Here is a 24,191-nt window from a genome sequence, read left to right as displayed (position 1 = left end):
AGCACGTGGACATCCGTGAAACCATCACCCCCAGAGTCTTCTCCGGCCCCCTCGAATCCCTCCTTCCGGCCCCCAGGCCACTGGCCTGCTCCGCACGACAGACACGGCACACTCTGGAGTTCTGAGTACCTGGGGGCACGGTCCCCAACGCCCTCTGTCCACCCACCTGCTCCCACTCGGAGGCCCCCCAGTGCCGTGCACTCCTGGCCGGTTCCTCAAGGCCGAGCCGTGTCTCCCCACACGGATGACCCACGTGTGTGCGTGCACTCACCCGCCGCTGTGCGTCTGGGCCGTTTTAGGTTTGGCAGCAGTACATACATTCGCTGCGCAGGCTCACGGGTGGACGGGCGCTCTCCTTCGTCCTGGGGACACACCTGGCCGCAAGAGGGCCGGCGCCCAGGGCAGCAATGACCACGAGTGCAGAAGAGCTAGAATCCACCCCCACGTGGCTGTACCATGGCCGCGCCCTCCGGCAGCTTGCAAGTCCCAACTCCTCTGCATCCGGGTCGAGGTAACAGGTGTGGGGCAGCATCGTCCTCATGGGTGCATGGCAGCGTCACACCGTGGTTCCCCGCGGGCTCATGGCGGCGTCACACAGTGGTTCCCCGCGGGCTCGTGGCGGCGTCACACAGTGGTTCCCCGCGGGCTCGTGGCGCGTCATGCCATGGTTCCCCGCGGGCTCGTGGCAGAGTCACGCCGTGGTTCCCCGCGGGCTCGTGGCAGCGTCACGCTGTGGTTCCCTGTGGGCTCGTGGCAGAGTCACGCCGTGGTTCCCCGTGGGCTCATGGTGCCTTCACATTGTGGTCTCAGCTGGCGTTTCCCCGACAACAGATGAGGCCGAGCATGTTTTCAGTCTCTGGTGAGGTGTCTCTTCCCTTATTTCATTTTCAGCGATTGTCAGTGTGGCTCACCTGCTCGTCTGTCTTCCCGCCCACCACCACCGACCAGCAGGCTCCATGAGGGCTGGGACAGCGCCCGCTCACCCTGTGTCCCCTATGCGAGGGCAGCGCTCCTCCCCGGTGGGCAGGTACTCAGTAAACACTGAAAGAGTGGACGGATGGGTGGATTCTAGCCCCTGCTCTGCCCGACTCCTTGAGTGACCTTGAGCGACCCTGAGCAAGCTTCCCAATCCCCTGGCCTCACTTTCCCAGCCTGGAGACTGGGGTAGCAGTGTTGAACTCAAAGACCTTGCAGGTCCCCAGCTCTGACATGATCAGGGCTTGAGCCATGGCCCCCCTTGGCTGCCCTGGGTTTGCCCTTGCTCTGCACCCCAACCCTCTAGACTGGACTGTGGCCCCCAGGTATCCTTCAACTGACAAGAGGGAGGCACCTCTTCTGGGTCTGGGAATCTGGACCCCATCACCCACCCTGCAGTGTCCATCAGGGGCAGTGGCCATGTGAGGCCCCAGGCCTGCCGCCGTGGCCCACGGACCTGGCATCCTGCCCAGAGGGTGTTGGGTGCTCAGATTGCTCCATACTCCTGCCCTCAATCCCTCCCACACCTTACACACAGAGCCGGAGCCCCCCACCCAGAGCCCAACCATCTCCCCTGAGCTACCAGACTGAGGGTCTCTTGTCCCACCAGGGAGACCCTAGTGCAGGGCCCACAGGAGGAGGGAAGAAGGAGTAATAAGTCCAAAAAAGGGACCTGACCCCCCCCCCCCACTGAGCTTCTGGGTTACAGCCCCTCCACCCCACCTTGATGTGGCCTCAGTTTCCCCATCAGAACACTGAGGAGGAGGACGTAACATTCCCGGGGCCTGCTCAGTACTAACACCCAGCCACATGGCTCCCCCACAGCTGGAGGACGCAGGGCAGGGCTCAGCCTGGCGGGAGAACAGGGCCAGGGAGGGGACCCTTGAATCCTGGACACCTACGGCCTGGCCCCGAGGCTGAGAGCTGCCCGTGGGGCCTGGCCCAGCTCAGGGCAGCAGAGAAGGACGGCTTCACCTCTGACTGCCTTGCTTGAGCCAAGGAAACTCCAACAGCCTTGACCAGGGGACCACACAGACCACAGAGGAGGTGGGGAGGGGGCAGCTCAGAAGTAAGGGGGCCTCAGCAGCCTGTGGGGGTCCCCTGTGGCTGAGGGCTGGGGTGCTAGGCTGGGGGAAGCAGCTAGCAGGGCGGGGGCAGGACCCTCCGAGGGGAAGCAGGTGAGCAGGCCTGACCCGCCCACCCACAGGGCCTCCCGCCGCAAGCCATCCCCATCATCCGGGAACCCCAGCCCCGATGAACTGCGAAGTATGTGAAGTAAAAGTGTTCTGAGCATCAAAATACTGACGCTGTTGTTCTCACACTAGAGGCCAGTTGCCCCCAGGAAGCAGCCAGACACCAATGGGGGAGCAAACGAGTCCCAACTGGGCCGGTGCAGGGCTGGCCTCAGGGCCAAGACCCCTGCCCAGCTGGGCTTCCTGGAAGGCACCTGAACTGGGCATTCCCCATTTCTGGAGGCGCGGAGCTCACAGGGAAACTGAGGCCTGGAGAAGATCAACGGCACGGCTGAGACCATGTCCCAAGTGTCCGCTCGGGTCCAGATGTCTTCCTAGTGCACAGTCTGTTTGTCTTTCAAGACCCCGTTTTGCCAGGCATTTCAAAGCTGGCCGTCCTGGGAGTGAGCCGACCCCCCAGATATGGTGCCTCCCTGGGTGTGGCCAAGCCGGCCAGTGAGGACTGGGGCCCCTGGGTGCAGGAGGAGGCCCCTGGTGCTTCTCATCCACCCCCACACTGGCCAGGTGAGCGTGGCCACGGAAACCCACTCTTGGAAATGCTGGACGGACTCCGCTGTCACTTCCTGTGTCTGGAAGGCTCCTTCCCCTCGTCCCTCATCACTGTGGAGAGGGTGCCACGGACCTCCCCACCCCAAGTCCACCAGGGACCCGCCATCACCGTTTCTGTTAACACCTGGTGCCTTTTACTCAGCGGCATCCTTCCCCCTCGGGAGTGTGTCTTCCTCAGTGTCACTGTTGAATTCTGCGTCCCCCACCAAACCACAAGCCTGAGCAGGGCAGTGCCCATGTCCCCCAGCCTCTGCAGCATGGCGAGCGCCTCGCACAACCCCCGAGCTAGACCCAGAGAGCCGAAGGGTGAAGGCAGGGCCCCTGCCCCGGGACTCACGGATCGGGTACCTGTGAAGTGTGGGATGCGGTGTCCAAGGAGGCGGAGACACTAACCCCCAACAGGGATCCCCCTCCTGGGGCTTCTAGAAAGGTCATTCGGCCCATGATGGGACGATGGGGTGCACTCACCTCTGGCATCAAAGAATTCATCGTCTGAGCTCTCCACTGAGTCGCTGAGCACGTTTTGAAGGTGCCAGGGGGTGCCGCCGCCCGGGGGAGGGCCACCTGCCAGAGGGAACACAGCCGTTAGCCAGGCCTGAGACCACGCCCAGCATGAGGCCGGTAAACCCGTGCCTTCAGACCGAGGGCGGGCCAGCGTCCCCGCCCCGCGGTCGGTGCCCAGCACCTCGCTGAGCCGGCCGGACACCGCGCTTGCCTTTGGGCCCCCAACCCCTCTCCGACATGCCATAGTGGGAGCCCCAAAATCGAGACTGGAGGCGGTCAAGGCATGCCGCCAAGGTGACCTGGCGCACCAGAACACGCGGTGGGCCGTGCTGCGTGGGCGCGGGGTCTCTGCAGGCGGGAAGGGGCTCTGTTCACGGCAGCCACTCAAAGTCACCCCCGCCTACGAAGCCACCTGCTCAAACGAGACATCGAGGTTTGGCGGAGCAGGAGACGAAGGCCCAGAACGTCAGGCCGGTCGTGGACACATGTTCCCACATGCTCCCGGCCATGCCCAAGGGCGGCGGGTGGGTGAGGGGGCGGGAGGCCGACGCCCACACAGCGTGTGCAGGCCCCGACCGCCGCCTCCGGCGGGACACACAAGCCCTGAGCTCCGCCCCGCCTCGGCAACCTGCGCCATCCTGTTTCCAGCCACAGCCTTGGCTCTTCCCCCGAAAAGTACCGGCGACCATCAGTCCCGAGCTCGAAGGATCGGAAGGAATGCATGCTCAGCGTCCGCCTCTCCGAAGGCCCAGACCCACAGTCCCCGTGACTGACATCCACAGAAGGCAGGACGGGCGCTGACGGCTCTCGGGGGCAGGGCACACACAGAACGCGGCCTCCTCCGCCCACCTCGCGCCCCGCAGCAGGCCGGGCCAGGAGCCCCTCTCTGAGCTCCCTCCACGGGCAGCTGGGGACTCACACGGAGCCAGCCCAGCACGCCCTCGCCTGACCCCCAGACACATGAAGACCGGGGGGCTGCAGGTGGATTAAAATCCGTCAAAACTGAAACCATCAAAGTGTTAGGAGAAAATTGACCTGGTAGTTTTCCTGAGGAAGCCATCTGAGAACGGTTAACCATCATGTCCGAAACACCGGAGCCTGGAAGACACCCTGGCGTCCGTGTGCGGGGCCGGGGCGGAATGGTGTGGCGGCTCGTCGTGTGTGGACACAGAAGGACGCCCACGGGGTGTGGCTGGGAGGGGGGAAGGCAGGGAGGGCCCAGAACAGTGTGTGCCTTTTGACCATGTTTGGAAAACACGCTTGTATCTGCCCACGGAGGATTCGGGCAGCATGTGGGTTAAGCGCCCAGGTCTGAGGAGGGACAGGCCTGGATTCAAGCTCAGGCTGAGCCCCCCGCCCCCTCTGTGCCTCGGTTTCCCCGGCTGTAAGGTGAGGACAGCTCACACCTGCCTGGGGAGCATGTAAATCTCAAACCGAGGCTCACAGCGCTCATTAGCACATGGCGAGCGTCCACAACAGAGCTTATTGTATAAATTTACGGACGGCGGCGTCACCATATCCGGAAGGACACGCGCCAAGGCACCGGCAGACGTTATTGGTAGAGTGAATCTGACGGGAGGAGGCAGAGAAAATGCGGTTTTTACACAGCTCACATGATTTTATGACTATTAATTTCATAAATCATCCTATTTTATCAGTTCTAAGAGGCGCATTTTTCACACTTTCACGTCTTTAAACTGGAGCGCGTCACACATCACGGCACGACGTAGCTCACGCGGATCCTTGAGCGACACGGGCCTTTCAATAAACACACGGGGTTTTTCTTTCGATAAACTTCCTCACACGTTTCTTAATAACGTTTCTTTTCTCCAGCTCAAGCTACTGTAATTGCACAGTATGCAACGTAGACAACACGCCGACTACGTTACCGGTGAGGCTCTGGTCAGCCGGAGGCGCCACTGCATCTTAGATTCTGCGGAAAACAGTGAGACCACCCTGCACGCAGGGCTCGCTGTCCCCGGGGCGTCAGCCCTGGCCAGCAGGTCTCCCGTCTTGTGTCTGCAGAGACCCGCATTCCCGTAGGAGCAATGTCCCTGCCTCAGCTTCCCCATCTGCACAGTGAGAAGCCTGACGGACACCGTCCCTTTTCAATTCTGACCGATGTTGGAGGGGCGCGTCCGGCACACACAGCAGATGCCAGTGAGCAAGTGAGAGGGAGGCGCTCCCCCGGCCACAGCTACCGGAGGGGGGGGGGTACGCATCAGCCCCGCCCCCACCACGCCCAGCACCCCTGCAGGATGCTGGCACTGCTCCCTGCCCTGAGCCCAGATCCCAGAGCATAAACTGTTCGGGAAGGGCGAGGCCAGCCCCGTGGGCCCAGGGACGGCGCCTCCTGCCCGTCCTTCCTGCCCCACCCACCACAAACTCCCAAACACACACCCAGCCAGGCGAGCAGCACATTCCGAGGCGTGCACCTCTGGGTGCAAAGCTGGGTCTGGCCCACATTCCCCGTGGGGACCCTCTAAGCTTTCAATGCCTGCCCACCACGGCGGGCGGTGTGGCAGGCTGGACAGCAATTTCCTGCTCACAGGCCCTGGATTTACTGCAAGGGATGCACCAATGTGGAGGAGGGTCTGGCTGGTACAGCAAGACAGGAGAAGAAACAAAGGTATACATATTTGAAAGGAAAAACCAAAACCATCTCTATTCTCTGATGGCATTGCTGTCTATATAGAAAACAAAAGTTCTACAAAATCTACAAAAAAGCAAAACAAAACAAAAAGCCCACCAAAAACGCTTCTGGAACAAATCACTGAGTACAGCAAGATCACCGGATACAAGACCAACATACGAAAGTCAATATATTGTCAATGAGGAACCAGAATTTGAAATTTAAGAAACAATACCATTTATAAATATCACCCCCAAAACCCCCCAAAACACAAATAAGTGCTTAAGTATAAGTCAAGTGTATATAGCGATTTCTATAATTCAAAAAGTAGTCATTTAAAATTCTTGCTGAATTTACATTAATTTTATACGTGTTCCCAGTCAGGAGACACTAAAGGTATGAGAACTACCATCCACACTATATTAATATGCAGATATCCCTTGCTGTGCACATCCGTTCTGTTCCCAAGAAGCGAGAGCCTGAACGGTCAGGACAGTCCTACTGTCCCTGTTATTTGGTCCCTGAGTGTTGGACGGGGGCAGCGAGCTCACCGGAAGCTGTGCCCACGTCTATCTGGTGCTTGAGCTTGAATAGCGAAGGCTCCAGAATTTGTGGCTCAGGCACCACCCCCACCACACCCTTCCCTTCCGGCCACCGTCCCCCTAGGTCACTGCCACACTGAGGACACGTGTGACGGGCTGGCCTTCGTGGGGGCCCCAGCTGGAGGGAATGGCTGCAGGGAAGCCGGGCTGGCTCCATCTGGGGGAGCCATTCACCCCACTAGATGTGGGCAGAGAGGGAAGGGGAGCCCACCCCAGGGACCGTGCCAGGTGCTGGGGACACCATGGCAAAGAAGCAGGGGAGGGCGGGGACCTCGCAAAGCTTACGTTCTGTAGGGGGACGGGGGTGCAGAGCTGGGACAAGTAACTGAAGAAGAGAATTTCAGCAGCAGAAAGTGACACGGAGACAATAGGATCTCTCCCTCCTATCTCTGCGGTGCCCCCTTCCCCACACATCTGACAGCAGAGTCAGCCTGAAGAACAGACCAACATGGATGCGAGTTATGGTCACTGAACCAAAGCTGTGCCTCCCCTTTCGAACAGACTCTCCTCTGTGGACAAAGTCTATATTTGAATTTCTTCTCAAAGGCGTATTTCATCGTGTTTACGGTCATCCTCCTTGTTTTCAAAATGCGTTCCTGCATTGGTTTTTAAAGATGCGCTCTATGTTTGTTCAGATGCGTTATAAATCCCTCCCTGCTCTCAGGCAGGGGTTGCCCCAAACAACCTCTGGAGAGGGGGTGCACGGGGTCTCAGCTGTCCACACCTCCAGAAACGAGAACCTATGCAAGCAGGTAACACTGAGCAACAATCATCACCCAGCTTCTGTGCGGGGGGTGCGCCCTTCCTCTCTTCCTCCCGCAGACTTTTTAACAAGGTCACATTGAACAAAGGGGCACAGTGGCGGGATGACTTGGGAGGGTGTGAGAGGGCTTCCTATGAAGGTGTCAGTCAATGAGAAGGAGCCAGACACACCGAGCGGGTGCATGTGTGTGGGCACGCACAGTCCTGCACACACTCGTGTGGGGTGCACAGGCGAGTGCGTGCATGTGACCTGTCCTACAGCTGACGATGCATGAAGCTGTTTGCTCGAGGCCACAAAGCCCGTAAGTGATGGAGGCGGCACTGGAAGCCAGACGCATCCAACTTGCCCACCGGGTCTGCGAGTCAGTGTCTGGGTCTCCTCGTGTCTGTACAGACATCCGGATGTGCACCTACCTTCCTTGGAGAGCGCCCCCCTCCCCAAGCCCCTCTCCCTTCCTGAGCCTGTCCTGAAGACACGTGCGAGCACGTATGCTCCCGTATAACACCCCCCCCCCCCATCTCTGCACCTCACACACGCACCAGCCTGCAGGCAAGGCTGGAAACTTCGCAGAAACCTTAGCATGTGGACCATGGAGCAACACCAACCTGGGCTCCCGCTACCACTTATGGGCCCACGACGGAAGCACATTGACCGCGTGGGGCCTCACTCCTGTCATCTGCAAGGTAGGCATCGTAGTTGCGACCTCACTGTTAGGAATTCAGCACGGACCACCAACTGCAGTGTCCAGCACCCTGGCACCCCGTCAGCCGCAGAACTGAGGGGTAGACAGGGCCCATGGGGGCTTTCAGGCAGTCCCCCAAGGCCACAGACCCATCTGCGTCCTCCAAGGCCCACCTGACATCCTCCAGCAGACTCTCCTGTCCCACCTCCTCCACCACACTTACTTAAAGCTCTAAATCAGGACAAAAGAGCAAGGGGAAAACCCATCCCCCCAGTCCAGAGAGAAGCAGAGGATCCTTTGCACCCATGATGCCCTGACCCCCAACAGAGCTCCAAGTGGGGTTGGGGGGCAACCTCTCTCCCTGCCCGCCTACCCACTGCCTCGGGTGCAGCGTAGCCTTGTGACCTCGTCACGGGCCTGGCCTCCCCAGCGTGGGCGCAGCTGGGGGTCCTGGCTCAGATCACCAGCCACCCTGCTCCCCCCACACCTGGGCCGGCTCCCAGGGACACAGCAACAGGGGGCCAGATGGACAGGAGCCACCCATGGATGCTCTGCCCTGTGCCAAGGGCCCCCCAAGGTGGCCCCACCCTGAGGGCAGGAGCCCACCAGAAGGGAGACACCACGCTGTGCTCAGGAGCCCAGCCTGAGGGCAAAGGCATTGGTTGACTCTTCTGGGGCCAGACCTTGGGCCGGATAGTGTCCTGGGGGAAGGAGTTAGGGAAAGAGCTAACCTGGATTGGTCCCTGCCCCTGGGATGCAGCCTCAGGCCCAGCCTCGAGGAGCCCAGGACAGATGAGGGCAGCCTGGCCGCTGGGCTGAATGCCAATCCTGCGCCCCACAGGTGTGGACAGCATGTCCCGGAGGCAGAGGCCCTGCAGGCTGGAGGGCCTGGAGGTCTTCCTGGGGAGGGGGCCTCAGCTGAGCCTTAAGGGAAGTCGTGGGCAGGGTGGGAGAAGGAAAGACACAGGTCAGAGCAATCAGGCCATGTCTACGAGAAGCTGGATCGAGAACCTTCTCCTCCAGAATGGGAAGTCTGGCTCATGAGAACAGGAGGGGACCTGGGCGTCTGCAGTGACGGCCACACTCTGCGGGTGTTCAAGTAACACCTGCCAGCTCTCACACCTCCAGGGAGCCTCAAGCGCCTCTGAGTGGCCGGGGCGGGGTGTCCAGCACTGGGCCTGCCCCAGGCCCTGCCTGAGGCTGTACCGGAAGCCACGGCTGGTGCGCTGCATCCACGGAGTGTGCGCCTCGGGGCAGAAAAGCACTCTGCCGTGGCTCACTTAGGCCCCTTGTCCCCATTCTCTCCGCATCTGTCACACACACACACACACACAGACATACATAAACACACAGAGACACACAGAGTTGCACAGATACACACATGCAGACACACATACACAAACACACACAAACACACACATGCACACGCAAACACACACGTAGACAAACACGCATACACACATAAACACAAAAATATACAGGTGCACACACATCCGTGCACACATCAATGCACACACATGCACAGACCTGCACACACACAAACATGTGCACACGCATGCACACAGACACGCATACATGCATAAATGCACACGCACACGCCTTTACACAGGTCTGAGGACGGCAGGTTTCACAAGCCCACACATCAGGTCTAACTGCCAGTGGTCAACGCTGCTGGAAGGATCAGGCCACCGGACTTCCCGTGGGCCGTGGGGGCAGCGTGGACACAGAGCCGGCAGCCCACGCGTGGCTCACACAGCCACCCGCACCCACACACAGCTTCACACCTAGTCCCACAACACAGGATCCCGGGCTCCCAGGGGTCCCCAAACACGGAGTGAGACGCGGGGGTCTGGCCGCGCCCCTCCGGCGGCCCTCCGCCCCAGAGCCCGGCCTTCCCCCTCGAGCACAACCTGAACCACCGTCCCGCTCACCCTCCCACCGGAGGCTGATTCAAATCCCAGGCCTGCCTCTCGTCCGCTCGCTGTGCACCTCGGGGTCACGACAGCACGCTGTGCCTCAGTCTCCCGCTCCGTGACATTGGCGTAAGCTGCCCTACGGCAGGCAGCTATGAGGACTGCATGAACGAGCGTCTGGAACGGTCTGCCGGCGTTTGCGCGCAGATTCTCCCACAGGTGGGCCCTCCCTTTCCCCTCCTGGAACGGGCACGACAGCAACTGCTCTGAGCAGGCGGGCCCCCATCCCCCTCCCGGCGCAGCTCCCTGTCCCCCAGACTCCAAGCTGCCCAAGGCCAGGACCCGCTCTCTCTCCACCTGCCAGCTGGGGCTCCTGCAGCGCACGGCCCCTGGGAGGCCCCCAGACCATGCTCCTGCCTGTCCCCATGCCCCGAGTGCCCTGACTGCCATCCATGCTTGAGGATCAGCTCTGGGCCTTCGGGCCCCAAGGCTGGTCTGGAGCCTGCCTCCTCCGTGCTCCCCTGACGTCCTTCGCCTGCGCCCATCAGAGCACCTATCCCCTATCCGCAGCCGGGGTCCAGGCCTTCCTGCCCCACTGGGCGGTGGGGTCCCTGGGGCACACACCTGCTGGGAACCCTGCAGGCCCACAGCCCCTCCCAGCCCAGGGCTGGGCACAGGGGAAGCCCGCGTTCTGCTCGGCACGGACCACTGCAGGGGAGACCTCGGGCGCGGCCCTCTCGGGGGAGCATCCCACCGCACCTGCCCTCACACCCCACTCCGGGTCAGGATGAGTCCGGGAACCAGAGCAGTCCAGGCCCAACCCACCCAGACTCAGCCCTCATGGGGTGTGGGGCCACCAGGGAGGGACGAGAGGCCAGGAGAAGCCTTGAAGGAAACCAGTGTAGGTTGGGGGTTGGTTGCTATGGAAACATGTCCTAACTACTTCCCAAACTGCTGTATGCGCCACTGATGAGCTTATGGGCTGGGCTGTCTTGGGGACACGCGGGGAGCCCTGGGAGGGCCTGTCTGCTGGGGCTCCCAGCACCTGGAGCTCAGATCCTGGATGACCCAGAAGGAACCCAGCTTCTGGGGGACAAGGCGGCTCCATGAGTCCAGGCTGCAGAATGACCCTGAGACCAGCCACAGCCCAACCCCGGCCCCGACCACAGCCTGCGCCTGGAGCGGCGGGCCCCAGACGGAGTCACGGCCCTGGGCACAGAGCAGGCCATGGCCCCCATCTCCAGCCACACAGCAGACACGGCCAGGGCCCGGCCGCAGACCCAGCTGCAAATCTGACACCAGCGCGAGCCGCCGCCTTCCGCCAGACCCTGGCCGTGCTGGCCCCAGGCACCATCGAGGGGCTCGGCCTCGGCCAACACGGACTTCTGTGCAGCGCATCACACGACAGCCCGGGGCCTGTGTGGCCCATGAGGCCAGCAAGGAAGGGCCGCCTGCAGCTCAGGACGGAGGCTCCCCCAGGAGGAAGCCGGCCTGCCCTACTGTCCCACCCCCGTCCCCAGGCACCGGCTGGAGGCAGATTAAGACCCCAGGCTCCCCACAGGACACATTTGGCCAAACCAGGTACTTTGAAAAAATATGCTTTTTGAAGACCTTCTGGTAGCTCATAAATATACCACAGAAATGCCCATTAATTATCTTATTGAGGAGATAATTGGTGATGAATCGCTTTGGCTACCTACGGTATTTTCATGAGCTCTGCCAGCCTGGCTCCCGAGGGTTGCTGGAAGCTCCTGAGTTGCTGGAAGCAGACCTCCCCGGACGCGCCCCTCCGTCCCGCCAGACTCCTGCTTTCTCCTCCCGCTGAAGGGAGCTTCACGGCGCCCACCGCTGTGCCACATGCAGGTGCTCAGGAGGGCAGGGGGCACAACATGGGACAGGGGTCCCTGCCAGTCACCCCAGGAGCCCCCGTGGGGAGTGGGGAGCCGAGGCCCACGACCCAGGTGCCCAGCTGGGGCCGCGAGGATGCTGCAGAGAGCCCAGCTCCAGGAGCCACCCGCATCTTGGTGAGAGCAGCACAGGTTACCCGGGGCCCTACCAAAGGCGGGCAGCACAGAGCCGTGAGGGCCAAGGTGACCCCGCGGGGGCCACTTTACCACCTGCCACTCCGAGGCTGCTCCCGAGCAAGGGTGGGGCCCCAGTTGCCTCCGGCCCGCAGGCTCCCCGTCTGGTGCCAGTTCACAGCCCAGGAGCTGCGGGCCAGGACGCGGGAGGTGGGGCCGCTCCACGTTACACCCCACAAGAAGGGAACAAAGAGACAGCAAGGGATAAACGCCCCACACGCCCATGCTGGGCAGCAACAGGAGGGCTGAAAATAGCTCTTTCCACCACCAGGGGTGACTCCAGACTTGCTCAGCCGGGACCAGCCTCCTGGGGGAGGGACGTGGTGGGGACAGGAGAAGGAAGCCTCAGGCCACAGCCGGGCAGAGGCGTCCGAGGAGGAGGACGCTGATCTGGACATCCTGGAGCAGTCCAGAGACCATCAGAGGTGTGCAAGCGGTGAAGGGCGGCCGTGGACGCTGCACAGCCCAGTCCTGCACCCCTCGGGCTGTCCCTGATTGGGAGTAACACAGGAGGTGACCGGCCTCGGCAGCAGCCGGCTCAGACAGGCCTCCCGGATCCGCCCGAACTCAGCGCCCCTCCCAGACAGAGCCCGGCGTGTTTCCATTTTTGCTTCCAACCCTTGTTTGGCATCCCTACCCTCTAGAATAACGGGTCATCTGGGAAGGGGACCGCCTCCTCGCTGGCCTCCCCCACGCAGGTCGGCAAACAAGCAGGTGACTCTCCAAGGAACACAGGCTCCAGACTCCCCGTGGGGTACCCACCCCTGCACGGTCAGCCCCAAGCTCTGCTGCTCGGCCTGGGGAGGAACAGCACCAAGAAGCCGAGAGAGAGAGCAGCTTGACGGCCAGGAACCCGCAGCAGCACCTGCCCCCCCCCAGCCCCAGACACACACGCTGACCCCCTCCCCCCACAGCCACAGAGCCTCCCCTCAGGGCCCAAACTCGCCCTACGGACAGGCCAGCCCCGCATCTCAGAGTGAACCTCCTAAACGCTGCCCTGGGGACGGCCTGGAGGCGGTGGGGGGGGCGTGGCAGGGACCCAGCTCCCGCCCCAGGGCCGCTGACAGGCAAGAGGCTTCCCCCCACCCACACGCGTACCCCCGTGAGGACTGTGGCCACAAGCCTGTGCGGGCGGGCGTGGCGTGCATGGGGGCGGGCGGGCGCGGGCCCTGGAGGTGGCATTTACCTCCGGAGTGACTCACTAAGGCTCCATTCCTTTGCAAAAGGGGGTGCAATTTAGCATTTTCTTTCTCTTCAGAAAACAAGAATTTTAAAGCCAGGAGTAGAGAGAATTTGAGGGCGTGTGTGGGGGGCTGGGATCTCATGTGATTTCCAAGCTCACTTGTTCTGTGCTCTCGGCGCCCCCCACCCCAGGCCTTGGGGGGGGGACCAGCCACCCCCTCCCTGGGCTGGCTGCAGATCTGGTGATGGGCGGGCCAGGACCCCCGGGACCCCCCAGAGGCACGCATGCTCTCTGTGCTGGGCCCCCCCCACTCCCACCACCCCTCTGGGGTCGCTGGGGGGCAGGAGAGCGGGGAGGAGACCCCCCAAGGCACAAGCCAGCAGAGAGGGGGTGAGAAAGAAGAAAGACCAGTGTTAGAGCTGGAGCAAATTTCAACCTGGTCCTGGCCCCCGGGGCTCTTCCTTGCCCCTTCCCCGACCCCCACCCTTGAGGAAACTGAGGCCCAGAGGAGCAGGTGAAGGTCAAGCAGTGACAGCCAGTCTCCTCCATGACACAGTCTAACCGCTAGGAATGCTGAGTGCAAGCATCGGCGAGCCCCCAGTCCTACTTCCAGCCCAGCCTCTGACTTCTTGGGGGTCTAGAAGGAGACACTGCGTCTTCCTGGGACTCAGTTTCCTCATCCGCAAAATGGGAGTGACAGCGAGCTCCCCCGGAGAGACGCCGTCCAGCCAGCAGGTAGGAAGCAGGTGACATCACAAGCCAGGGTGTCTCGGGCCCTCACACCCAGCACCCACTGGAGCATCCCACTCCCCACAGAGTGTTCATACGCCCGTCCTGGAGGACGCAGACCTCAGGAGAGGCCCTGTGCCCTCTTGGCCTCAGGCTCCCACCCTGCTAATTCGCAGGTGGGACTGGAACCCTCTGGCAACGAACGAGTCTGCAAGCAAACGTCACACCCTCTGGCCAGTCGCAGACTCAGGGCCAGGACGTCCCACCCGAAGACCCTCAAGCACCCACCAGGTAGACAGGGGCCTCCCGCTAGGACAGGGGCTCCCGGGCCCAGGGCCACAGGCCTGAAACGAGACTCACGGACCGAGCACCCCGCACAGCCCAGGCTGACAGGCAGCAAAGGGTCCCCGGGGGGGCCTCAGCGGGGGAGGAAGAGATCCACCCGAGTCCGGCACCTCCAAGACAGCAGGGAAGTCCGTGAAGGCTTTCCGGAGGCAAAATCTCAGACAGGCCTTGAGTCGGGCACTCTGATGTGGCGCCACGTTTCCCCCAGGCACCCAGAAAGGGGATCTGCAATCGCCTCGCAGAATGCGGTACCCGTCCCGAGACACCCACGCAGCAAAGCCATCCCGGTGCCCTAGGCCTGGGAGCTTCTCCAGGACGCTGATGCCGATGTCGTCGCACCTCGAATCCCCTAGCCCTCCCCAAAGTGCTGAGAGTCCCTTCCCTCCTCTGGGAGATCCGGCCACTGGAGGATCGGGCTCCTCCCCTCGGAGCTGGGCCAGCACCTGGTTCCTCCAGCCTGGAAGGCCCAGCCCGGGGCCTGCCCTGCTGAGAAGGGGTCCCAAACCGCTGGGGCACTCGGGCGGGTGGGGACAGGCGGTGGCAGGAAGCAGCCCTTCCCCACAGAGCCGGCTCTGCCAGGCTGGTCTCACCCACCTCACCGAGGGCAGAGGGGCTGCCGAAAACCCAAACGTGCCACCCTGCCCCACCCTCCATGCTGCTCTCCCCCCTGAGCTCTTTCCAGTCCCCCAACACCCCTCCAGGGCCTGCACCCTTGGGCACCTCTGGCCAGCCTCCCTGACCCCACCCTACTGCGCCCCTCCACACTCACCTCTTCCTCCGCCCAGCCCCTACCCGACCCCAGGCCTGCCCCTCGCCATCTTCCTGTCCAAATTCACCAGCTCTAAGGCGTAACTCCTACAGACCACCAGCCTTCACTGTCTCAGCCTCTTCTGTTCTGTCCTGCTGCCCACAGGTAGCCCGTCCACCAGACCTAGAGCTGCCTCGGGCCCTCCCCTCTCCTCTCCAGACTGGGTGCAGGGTACCTCAACAGCTCTGGCCTGGGTGACTGAAGTCTCCCCAGACAGCGGCACCTGGTAGTAACGCGTTTGGGATCCACACTCTGTAATTCATCCAATCCTTTCTGGAAACTCCCAACGTGTTTTCCTGCACCTGGTGTCTTCTGGCAAAGTGAAAGTCCTTTTACTGCTTCTATTCAGCACCTGTCTGACGTAGTTGACACAACCATGGCTGGCTGCTCAGGCTGGACACTGCACAAGTCCAGGGACACCACTCACTAGACCACGGTATGATAATCCTGGAGTCATGCACTATGGTGACTCCGGGGCCCAAACCCCTACCTCCTTCCCTCACTAGGTGGTCCCTTGGCCAGTTTTCAGAGGGAATATCTCGCAGGTCACAGAACGTAGCCCTCACTCACAAGCTGGCCTCCCACAGCCTCCACCCCCAACCTTCAGCCTCCCTTGGTTCCAATGTCACCCCCCAGAGTGGCCTGATCATTTCTGGCCATCAGTCTGCCCATCCGCAGTAGACAGTCCTGAGCATCCACCTGTCTGTGTTACGACCCCTCCTTGCGCCCCAGTTTCTCTAGCTGTGGAGAGAGGGGTATGGGCCCCTGTCTGTGAGGCCGCCTCTGTTCTAAAGCTCGCCGATCTATTCTGCACCGGCTTGGTCAGTGTGGCTCCCATACATGCATCCTGAGAGCCGTTTTCAGGTCAGTAGGCTTAGAGCCTAAAGAGCAGAAGGGACATTTACAAAATGCAAAGCAGCCCAGGACTGAGAGAAGGAGGCGTCGTCCCATCTTGCTGGGTCAATCCCAACGGCTCCTTGGAGGGGCAGCTGAGTATGGGAGCGAGGAGCCCAGGCGCGTGGACCCACAGAGGAGGGGGTCCATGCTCCCTGAAGGGAAGGGCTGAACACGGAACAGATGCCGAAAAGACAAGACGTCAGAACAGCGCGAGGCACCTGCCGCCATCAGCCCGGGAACCAAATGACCCACAGGCCATTGCACAGGGGCCAGACCGCACCCCCAGGCTGTGGGGGTGACCTGACGGGCCGTGATGGGGAGAGTCCATCACTTACCACCCTCAGAGTCTGGCAGCCCCTGCCCTGTGCCCAGGCTCTGCCTAGACCCTCTGTTTCCAATGCCTTAGGAAGGGGGAGAGGGCCATTCCCCCCCCCAGGATCACTGCACACGGCGCCTGGAACACGGTTCACGCATGCTGATGGCCGTGCCCCGGCAGGTGCTCCCTGCAGGGCTGTGCACGCACACGAACACATGCACACACGGAGCGGGGGCAGTGGGCGGGACACATGCCCTACCATGTGCCCTCTGGGAGCAGTGGGGGTGGGTAAGGCCCGGGCTCCAGGACGAGGGAGGGAGACAGCGTTTTCCAGCCTGCCTGGTGTCATCTCCCCGTGCCCTCCCGCAGCACCTCAGGGAGAAAGGGGTGTTTCACTGTGCCCCACCTGCGGTGTCTCACTCAGCCTGCCCCACCCCTGCAGGACTCCTCGGGGCCCTAAATCACATGCCCAGCATGGGCACAGGGGTTCCGGACGCGGCCCAAGGTCCAGAGCGGCATTTTCGGGAGGCAGTGGATTTGCACAGAGCCCAGGGTGCTCACACCAAGTGTGCGTATGGGTGAACTCACACTCATTCCATCACGGTCACGGCTTGTGGGTAGAGGGGTGGAGTTCGTGCCAGACCAATGCCGCGTCCCGAGGGACGGCATGGCACCTGCCAACGTCACAGGCTGGGTGTGAGTTCTCGGCAGATTTACACATGCCAGCCTCCCCAGCCCGCCCCGCTGAGACCAGGCTTGCTGTCGCCCACACCGTGGGGCGGCCTGTGGGCTCTCCGCAGCCCGGGGCCCAGCTCAAGGCCTGGCACACAGCGGATGTTGGTGAATGAACGTCTGGCTGAATGAATGAACGAACGAATGACTAACGCCCACTCCCTCACACCGTGGGGCTGCACCGTCTGCGCCTGGGGGAGGGCAGAGGCCACGGGACCCCAGAGAGGCCCCCTTCAGACCCCCGTACCTGACGCTCTGCCTCGGGGTCCAGTAGGGGGAGGGGGCGGGACGGCTCCAGGCGGTGCGGCGCGGGGCACCCCTCCTTCCCAAGAAGAAATCTGGGTCTCCTGACTGAGCTGGGGGCGGGGGAATCGCCGCGTCCCGGGCAGAGCGAGCGGCAGGACAGGGGGGCACGTCCTGGCTGGCGCTAGGGCCGTGGGATGGAGCGGCGGCCGCGGGATAGCCCCTGCGGTCTCCGCGCCCAGGGCTTGCCCGTGGAGGTGGTGGGGGAGGTCTCGGGGGGGGGGGGCAGCCTGACCCGACCCGGGCGTCGCAGACCCGGCCCTCCCCCCGCCGGCGCCGTCCCTCCAGGTGCCGGGGGCGCAGGAAGGACGCGGGGCGCACGGCCCTCCCGGAACCTCCGCCCACCTGCGCGGGGGCTCACCTGGGCCCGCGGCCCCTCCTCGCGCCTCGCGGGCCCTCCCCCCGGCCGCCGGCCCTGCCCTCCCGGCGCCCGCCCTCACCTGCACGGCCCGCCTGGGCCATGTCCCGGGCGGCGGGCTCCGACTGCGCCGCGCGCGCTCCTCGCCGCTCCCGGGCCCGGCCCCGGCCGCCGAGCCGCCTCCGGCCCCGAGCGGACTCCGCGCGCCGCGCCCCGCGCCCCCGCCCCGCGCGCCTCGGCCGCCGCAGCCGCCGCCTCGCCGCTCCCTCCCGCTGCCTTAAAGGCGCCGAGCGGCGGCCGCGCCGCCCCCCGCGCCACCGGGGAGGGACTGACGGAGGAAGGCGCCCGACGCCGCCCCCGCGGGCCCGCACCCCCGCCCGGCCGCGGCCGCCGCTCTCCGGCCACCACCGCAGCGTGCGGGGGGCGCAGACGCGGGGAGGCCCTGCGGTGCGGGCGGGGACGCCGGCGCGCGGGCCGGGAGAAGGGGCGCGGGGACGCGGGGGCGCAGCGCCAGGGAGACAGCCCGGGCCGAGACACCAGCCGGGGAGGTGGGAGAGGGAGATCAGAGAAGACTGGAGACCCAGAGCCTGGCGCGGGAGAGACACCGAGCAGCAGAGGCGAGGAGAGAGGGAGGTGGCCCCGGGGATGACTCTCCATCAGCGCCCCCGCCAGGGTCCAGGGGCATGTCCAGGGTCTGACCTAGCCTCAGCCGGGAAGGGACCTGAGTGCCTTTAACTCTGCAGGAACGTGTGCGACACACGCAAACCCCACCTGGGATTCCGGGGCGGGAGCAGAGTTGAGGGAGGCCAGCAGCCCAGCGGGGGAGCTGTGGCCAGGGCACTTCCCAAACCTGGCTGCAGACATTCCCGGTGAGCAGGCCCAGGGGAGGCCTCTGCCTGGCCGCAGCCAGAGATCAGCAGTCCAGCGCAACCCAAGCGGAGGTGGCAGTTTCCTGGTGGTGCCAGGGCCAGTCCCCTGGCTCCCAGCTGCTGCAGAGGGGTAACTCCCACCAGGCCCTGCCCCAGGAAGATGGCCTCTGCGGAACTGGCAAGGGCTAAGCTCAGTCACCATCTGCAGCTGGTGCCCCACCCACCCTATCCCACCCCCACCTTCTGGAGGAAACTCCCCCTTGGGCCAGCCTTAGTCCTCGAGGCAAGGTCCCTCTAGCCCCTCCGTGGGAAACTGGGCACTCAGAGGCGACAGGGGGCCTCAGTGAGCATCTAGTCCACAAACCCTCTGGGGCTTTAACTCCACCCAGGATTCTCACCAAGTGGCCTACACCTCCTGGTTGATTACATCCAAGGATGGGACCTCAGTCGCTCAAGCAAGAGATCTTCCATCTTTGGATGGTGTTGACCCTGAGAATGTTTTTCCTCATTTGAGCTGAAATCTGCATCTTGTATGACCCAAATATGGGTCCTGATTGGTGCCCCACCTAACAAAGCCAAGGCTTCCCAGGGCCCTCTGTCCAAACTCCCTAGTGTATCCTCCCCAAGGAGGACAAACTGTCCTGGTTTGCCAGAGACTGCAAGTCCATCAGTCCGAGAGCTCTGGATCCCGGCACCAGACCGCAGCACTGACTCCAGCAGACAGAATTTCAGAAGCTGGTCACCAGCTGAAGAGTGAATGGATTCCTGCGGCCCTTCCCCAGTACTCGGGCACGGTGGGGATGGGCGCGGCGAGCGGTATTGGCTCTGCATGTGTGTGGATGGGGGTGTGTGGATGTGTGCGTGTGCATGTGTGTAGATGTGTGTGGGGGTGTGCATATGTGTGCATGTGTGTGGATGGGGGTGTGTGGATGTGTGTGCGTGTGTGCATGTGTGTAGATGTGTGTGCGTGCGTGCATATGCGCGTGTGCGGTATGTGTAGATGTGTACAGATGCGTATGCATGTGGGTGTGTGTGTGTGTGCGTGTGTGCGGGGATGTGTGTGCGTGTGTATGCGTGTGCGTGTGCATGCATACACACTCAGGGAAGGTGCACGGTGAGGCGAGCATTGAGACCCCTCCACACCACTCTGTCCAGACACCACAAGCCCCTGGGAGGGGTGAAGGGAGCAGCCCGGGGGAGGCGTCAGGTTGGTTGGAACTGCAGACGCCCCATGCCCCACCCCTCAGATGGGAAGACAGCGAGTGGGCAGGAGGCAGAGGGCACTCCTGGGCCCCGTGCTTGGATCTGGTCCAGCCAGGAGAGCGGGGCCGGCCCCCAGGGAGAGCCTGACTGCGCCCGCGTTGCCAACTGCCAAGGAAGTTCCGGCCCTGCCTCCGAGCAGAGCAAACACGTCAGGGACGAGGCCGTTAGATTAACTGGTGGAGACTAACTTCCTGCATCACAAGAATCACCCTTAATTGAAGAAAGAATAGCTAGCATTCAGAGGCGCTGCCCGTGGCCGCCTGCAGGAAAGCGGGAGCCGCTGCATCTGGGCACCCAGCTCGGTGGCGAGGGCCGGTGTCAGGATTCCGGCAGACCCTTCCCCCGGAGCGGCCAGCAGCTCCCAGGCCCAGCTGCACACTACTGCCCGAGGATGTGTGCACAGATTGGACCCATCGGAGAGCTCTGGGCAGGCAGGGAGCGGGGCTGGCCTGGACCTGGGTCCCAGACAGCTGGTGTCCGGGCACTTGGAAAGGGAAGTGACCAGAGCCAACATGGCCCCGCAGAAAGGCAGTCACGCCCGGCTACTCTCATTTCCTTTCCGGGCACGCTGGCTGGTGGGGTAGGTCCTGCGGTGCCTGCTGGGCCTGGCACGGCCGCTCCCAGCTCAGGCCCGGCCAAGCAACTCATCCCTGCCCACTGCTGATGGGCGTCGGGGGGAAGACCCGGGGCAGGACGGGGCCGGCCCCATGGCTCTGCCAGCCGCACCTCCTGGTCGCACCTTCCCTCCCTGCAGCCTTCCCGGCCCCTCCTCACTGGTTCCCGCACCGTAGTCTCGGACTGCTGTCCACTGCCGCGGGGGACACCTCTATTCATAAAAGCAGCCTCGGAAACAGATGCTCCTGTCTGGAGCTGCCCCGAGTCCTGCCCGCCGCGCGGGACGCCACGTGAATGAACTCTCTGCCGCTTGCTGGTAGCTGTGGCTTATCCAGCCTGCGCTTCCACCTCCCACCCCGAGAGGGGTTAGGACCACGGCCTCACCCTCACAGCAGAGTCTGTAAACTAGGCGCTGGGTGGCCAAGGCGCTCACTTGTGATCCCTTAAGATCAGCAAGTGAGCACTCGGGTGAGCCCTGGACCCCATGTGTAAGGGCCACCAGCCAGGGCAGTCCCAACCCGGGGGCTACGCCGAATGCTGCACAGTTCCACAGAACGCCACGGTCCCATCCGTGCCTACAAGGGTGGACTGAGAAATCCAGACAATCTTGTGCACGCGTCCTCAGTGTTTCCCAAAGACGTGTGGGGAGGTCTCGCAGAACCCGCTGAGTGCCACAATCACCGAGGGGCATGTTGCTGCCCAGCCTGCTTCTTGGTCGTGCCAATCAGGGTGCGCAGGTCACGGCACTTGGGGGAGCCTGCAGGGGCTGGGGCAGGTTTTCCAAGGAAGGTGCAGTTGGAGGAGGCCTTGCTAGGTGGCACACGGTACGTCCCTCCTCCACGACCCACCTCCCCCTTCAGCCTTGCAGTGGGGCTGGGTCTGTGTTTCATGTCGAGAGGGCCCAGAGCAGGCCCAGCTGTCTCCACGTGATTCTCAGACCTAACACGGATGAGGAACTGGTGGAAACGTCCCACGGGCGGGGAGAGCAGCCCCTCCTGTGTGCTCACGGCAGTGCCCGTTGGCACGGCTCAGCCTCGTCGCTCCTCCGAGCTGGCCCCACACGCACTGCGTATTTGGCACAAGTTACAGATGGCAGATTACGGCCGTCAGTGATAAGGATTGAGGGATCAGCTCGTAGATGGGGAAACTGCCTGCAGTTCCCGATATACCCCTGCAGCCGTAGGGACAAGGGCGGGAAACCACAATCACATCACGTGGACAGGCCGTCGCAGACCACGGCTCCGCGCACCGAGAACCCGCTCTGCACCTGCTCCAGCTCCCGAGCGCCGTGCCTCGGGCTTCCCTGCTCGGCCTGGTCCTCACGGGGGCCCAGCGAGGCCACACCCCGGCCCTGAGATGCACACAGTTGGATAGAGTAGGACCGGGGTGTCTGGCACAGTCCTGTGTGTGTGTGTCTGCTCGGCTCCTCTCCCCACTCCCCTCCTCCACGTGACGGCTCCCAGTCTTCCTGGAGAGGCTCCTCCTGCCACGTGCTTCTCACTCTTCCCCTGCCGGCGTGTTTGAGCTGTATCCATGTCAGTATTTGTGGATTTGGCCTCTTCCTTTTGACTGCTGCATAATATTTCACAGGGTGCAAACACCTTGTCTTATCCTTTTAACCCCTCTTAGTGGCCACTTAGGCCAGAGAGCCTCTTGCTGTCCCGACATCGCCCTGCACGTCCATGCTCCCGGCAGGCAGACTCCAGCACGCCCACAGCACGGGGATGCTGGGGCCATCGGGAACACACGTTTCCCTAAATACTGCACGACAAGTTGCTCTCAGAGGTGGTTCTGAGAGCCTTCCGCACCTTCCGCAGTGGGACGACTCGGCGCAGCATGAGAACCTGACTTCCAGCCTGGGCCCTGCCGCCTGGAACGCTCCTCCGCCCCTGGGGACCCCTGGCGTGTCCCACAGAGCCAGCATGGCCTCGCACGGCAGCCTCACCTAGCTGGGACACAAACTGCATTCCATCCTCCGCCTCCAAGCACAATGATGTCCTCCCGGGACGTGCTGGGGACAGAGGCGGGAGGTCTGCGCTGAAGTCAGGTCAGGAGGGCCTCCTTCACGGTGGGGATAAACCTTGGCAGCCCCATCGCCACGGGCGGGGAAAGCTGTTGTGGCCGCCACGAGGCAGGGCGCCCCGTACACGCACAGCCCACACTTGCTGACGCAGCTCGAAGACTGTGTTGGCTCCCCGGAGAGCATCCACTGCCCGGGGCTCAGGCCACAGCTGGATAAGCCAAGACAGGGTCCCAGGCGGAGGGAACCCCAAACAAGGGGTCACAGTGTCCACTCTTCTGCCTCCAGACTCTCCCAGGAACTGGGGACCTCTGGGGCTGGGAACAGTGGTGACGGGGGCCCTCTGAGCGGCCCTCACAGCCCCACGGACCTCGTGCGTGTTCCTCGCGAGTTACCATATTTAGTCCTGAGAGCAGCCCATCGACCACTCCCATTTTACAGATGAGGGAACTGAGGCTAGAAGCCAAGAATCTTTCTTCGGGCCCTAAGTGGTGGACCAGGTCCGCCATCCAGGATCCCCTCTACCTCCAGAGGGAAGACGACCTAGGAGAGCAGGAAGGCAGGGCACCAGGAGTCGGGGCTCTGCCTGCGGCCGGGCTCCCCACCCACCATGGGCCCCACAGTCTGCCCGCGTGCGCACAGCCCGCCTGGCCTGGGAGGCCTCCCAGCAGTGCTGTCGGGCTGTGTACCAATGACCAAAAGGCTGAATTTTACAAGGGTTGGAAAGTGAATTGAGTGCACTTATTAAGGATATACTAGATTTCCGGCGGAGTGCAAAGGCACCCCAGGGACCCCGGGCAGCACAGCCTTCTCCGAAGGCGGGAGCCTCCCTCCGGAGCTGCGCCGGGGAAGCCACGGTGGGAGACACCGCACCGGGCAGGTGCCTATTAGATTAGCGGCTGAAGGACCGCAGTCAGTCAAGGAAACATCCTGGCCCAGAAGGGCTGAGGGCGAGAGAACAGGCAGATCTAGAAAGACAAATCCCCTTAGCGTGTAAATCCGCGTCCAAAGGCAGAAGCAAAGACGGCGGGCGCCAGTGTTCATGGAGGGAAGGGGTGTGGAGCCCAGGAGCGGGGGAGGGGCACACGCTGCGTGTCGTTTTCAGGTCGGGGGTCCCTGGAGGGAGCCAGAACACCCCGACATCCTCTGTTCCAGCGAGGAAGGACCCCCAGACCCCAGTCAGGGCCAGCTCCAGCTCGGCGGACCCGCACCTCGCTGCACAGCTGGGGACGCGCGGCCCCAGGTACTGGGGGTCAAACGGGGCTCCTAGCGCCCCGGAGACAGGGGTGATCCCTGGCTTGTGGTAAGGAGCCCCTTCTCTCTCCTCGTCCTGCCATCCTGTCCCCGCTGCCAGGAGCAGTGGTGACGGTCTGCTCGCCCCCGCAGCCCGCAGAGCGGACCCACGGCGCGCACGAGGCGCGGACAGCAGACCCACGGCGGACCCATGGCGCGCACGAGGCGCGGGCAGCACGCACGCGGAGCGGGCCCACGGCGCACACGAGGCACGGACAGCACGCACTCGGAGCGGGCCCACGGCGCGCACGAGGCACGGACAGCAGACCCACGGACAGCACGCACGCAGCGCAGACCGCACGCACGCGGAGCCGACCCACGGCGCGCACGAGGCGCACACAGCACGCACGCGGAGCGGGCCCACGGCGCGCACGAGGCGCGCACAGCAGACCCACGGGCAGCACGCACGCGGAGCGGACCCACGGCGCGCACGAGGCGCGCACAGCAGACCCACGGGCAGCATGCACGCGGAGCGGACCCACGGCGCGCACGAGGCGCACACAGCA

At 63.2% G+C, this 24,191-nt stretch overlaps 1 protein-coding gene across 4 annotated transcripts in view; it reads right to left on the bottom strand.

The window, feature by feature from the left end:
* PITPNM3 (PITPNM family member 3) overlaps nucleotides 1-17,839 on the bottom strand; it is a 72,131-nt gene extending 54,292 nt beyond the window's left edge. For 2 of the 4 annotated variants that reach the window (XM_036078364.2, XM_036078368.2), the window contains exons 1-2: nucleotides 17,708-17,839; nucleotides 3,246-3,341 (exon numbers count right to left, since the gene is read on the bottom strand). In XM_036078364.2, the coding sequence (XP_035934257.1) occupies nucleotides 3,246-3,341; nucleotides 17,708-17,729 (118 nt within the window). In that variant the 5' untranslated portion in view covers nucleotides 17,730-17,839. Of the gene's footprint in view, nucleotides 1-3,245; nucleotides 3,342-4,316; nucleotides 4,378-17,707 lie in introns of those variants that run through there. The other 2 variants (XM_036078363.2, XM_036078366.2) reach the window with 1 other exon arrangement.
* Between the last annotated feature and the right edge of the window lie 6,352 nt (nucleotides 17,840-24,191).

The sequence above is a fragment of the Halichoerus grypus genome, chromosome 2 (assembly GCF_964656455.1).
Source record: "Halichoerus grypus chromosome 2, mHalGry1.hap1.1, whole genome shotgun sequence".
NCBI classification, from domain to species: domain Eukaryota; kingdom Metazoa; phylum Chordata; class Mammalia; order Carnivora; family Phocidae; genus Halichoerus; species Halichoerus grypus.
The sequence above is the reverse complement of the archived record's forward strand: the minus strand, read 5'-3'. Positions and strand labels throughout refer to the sequence as shown.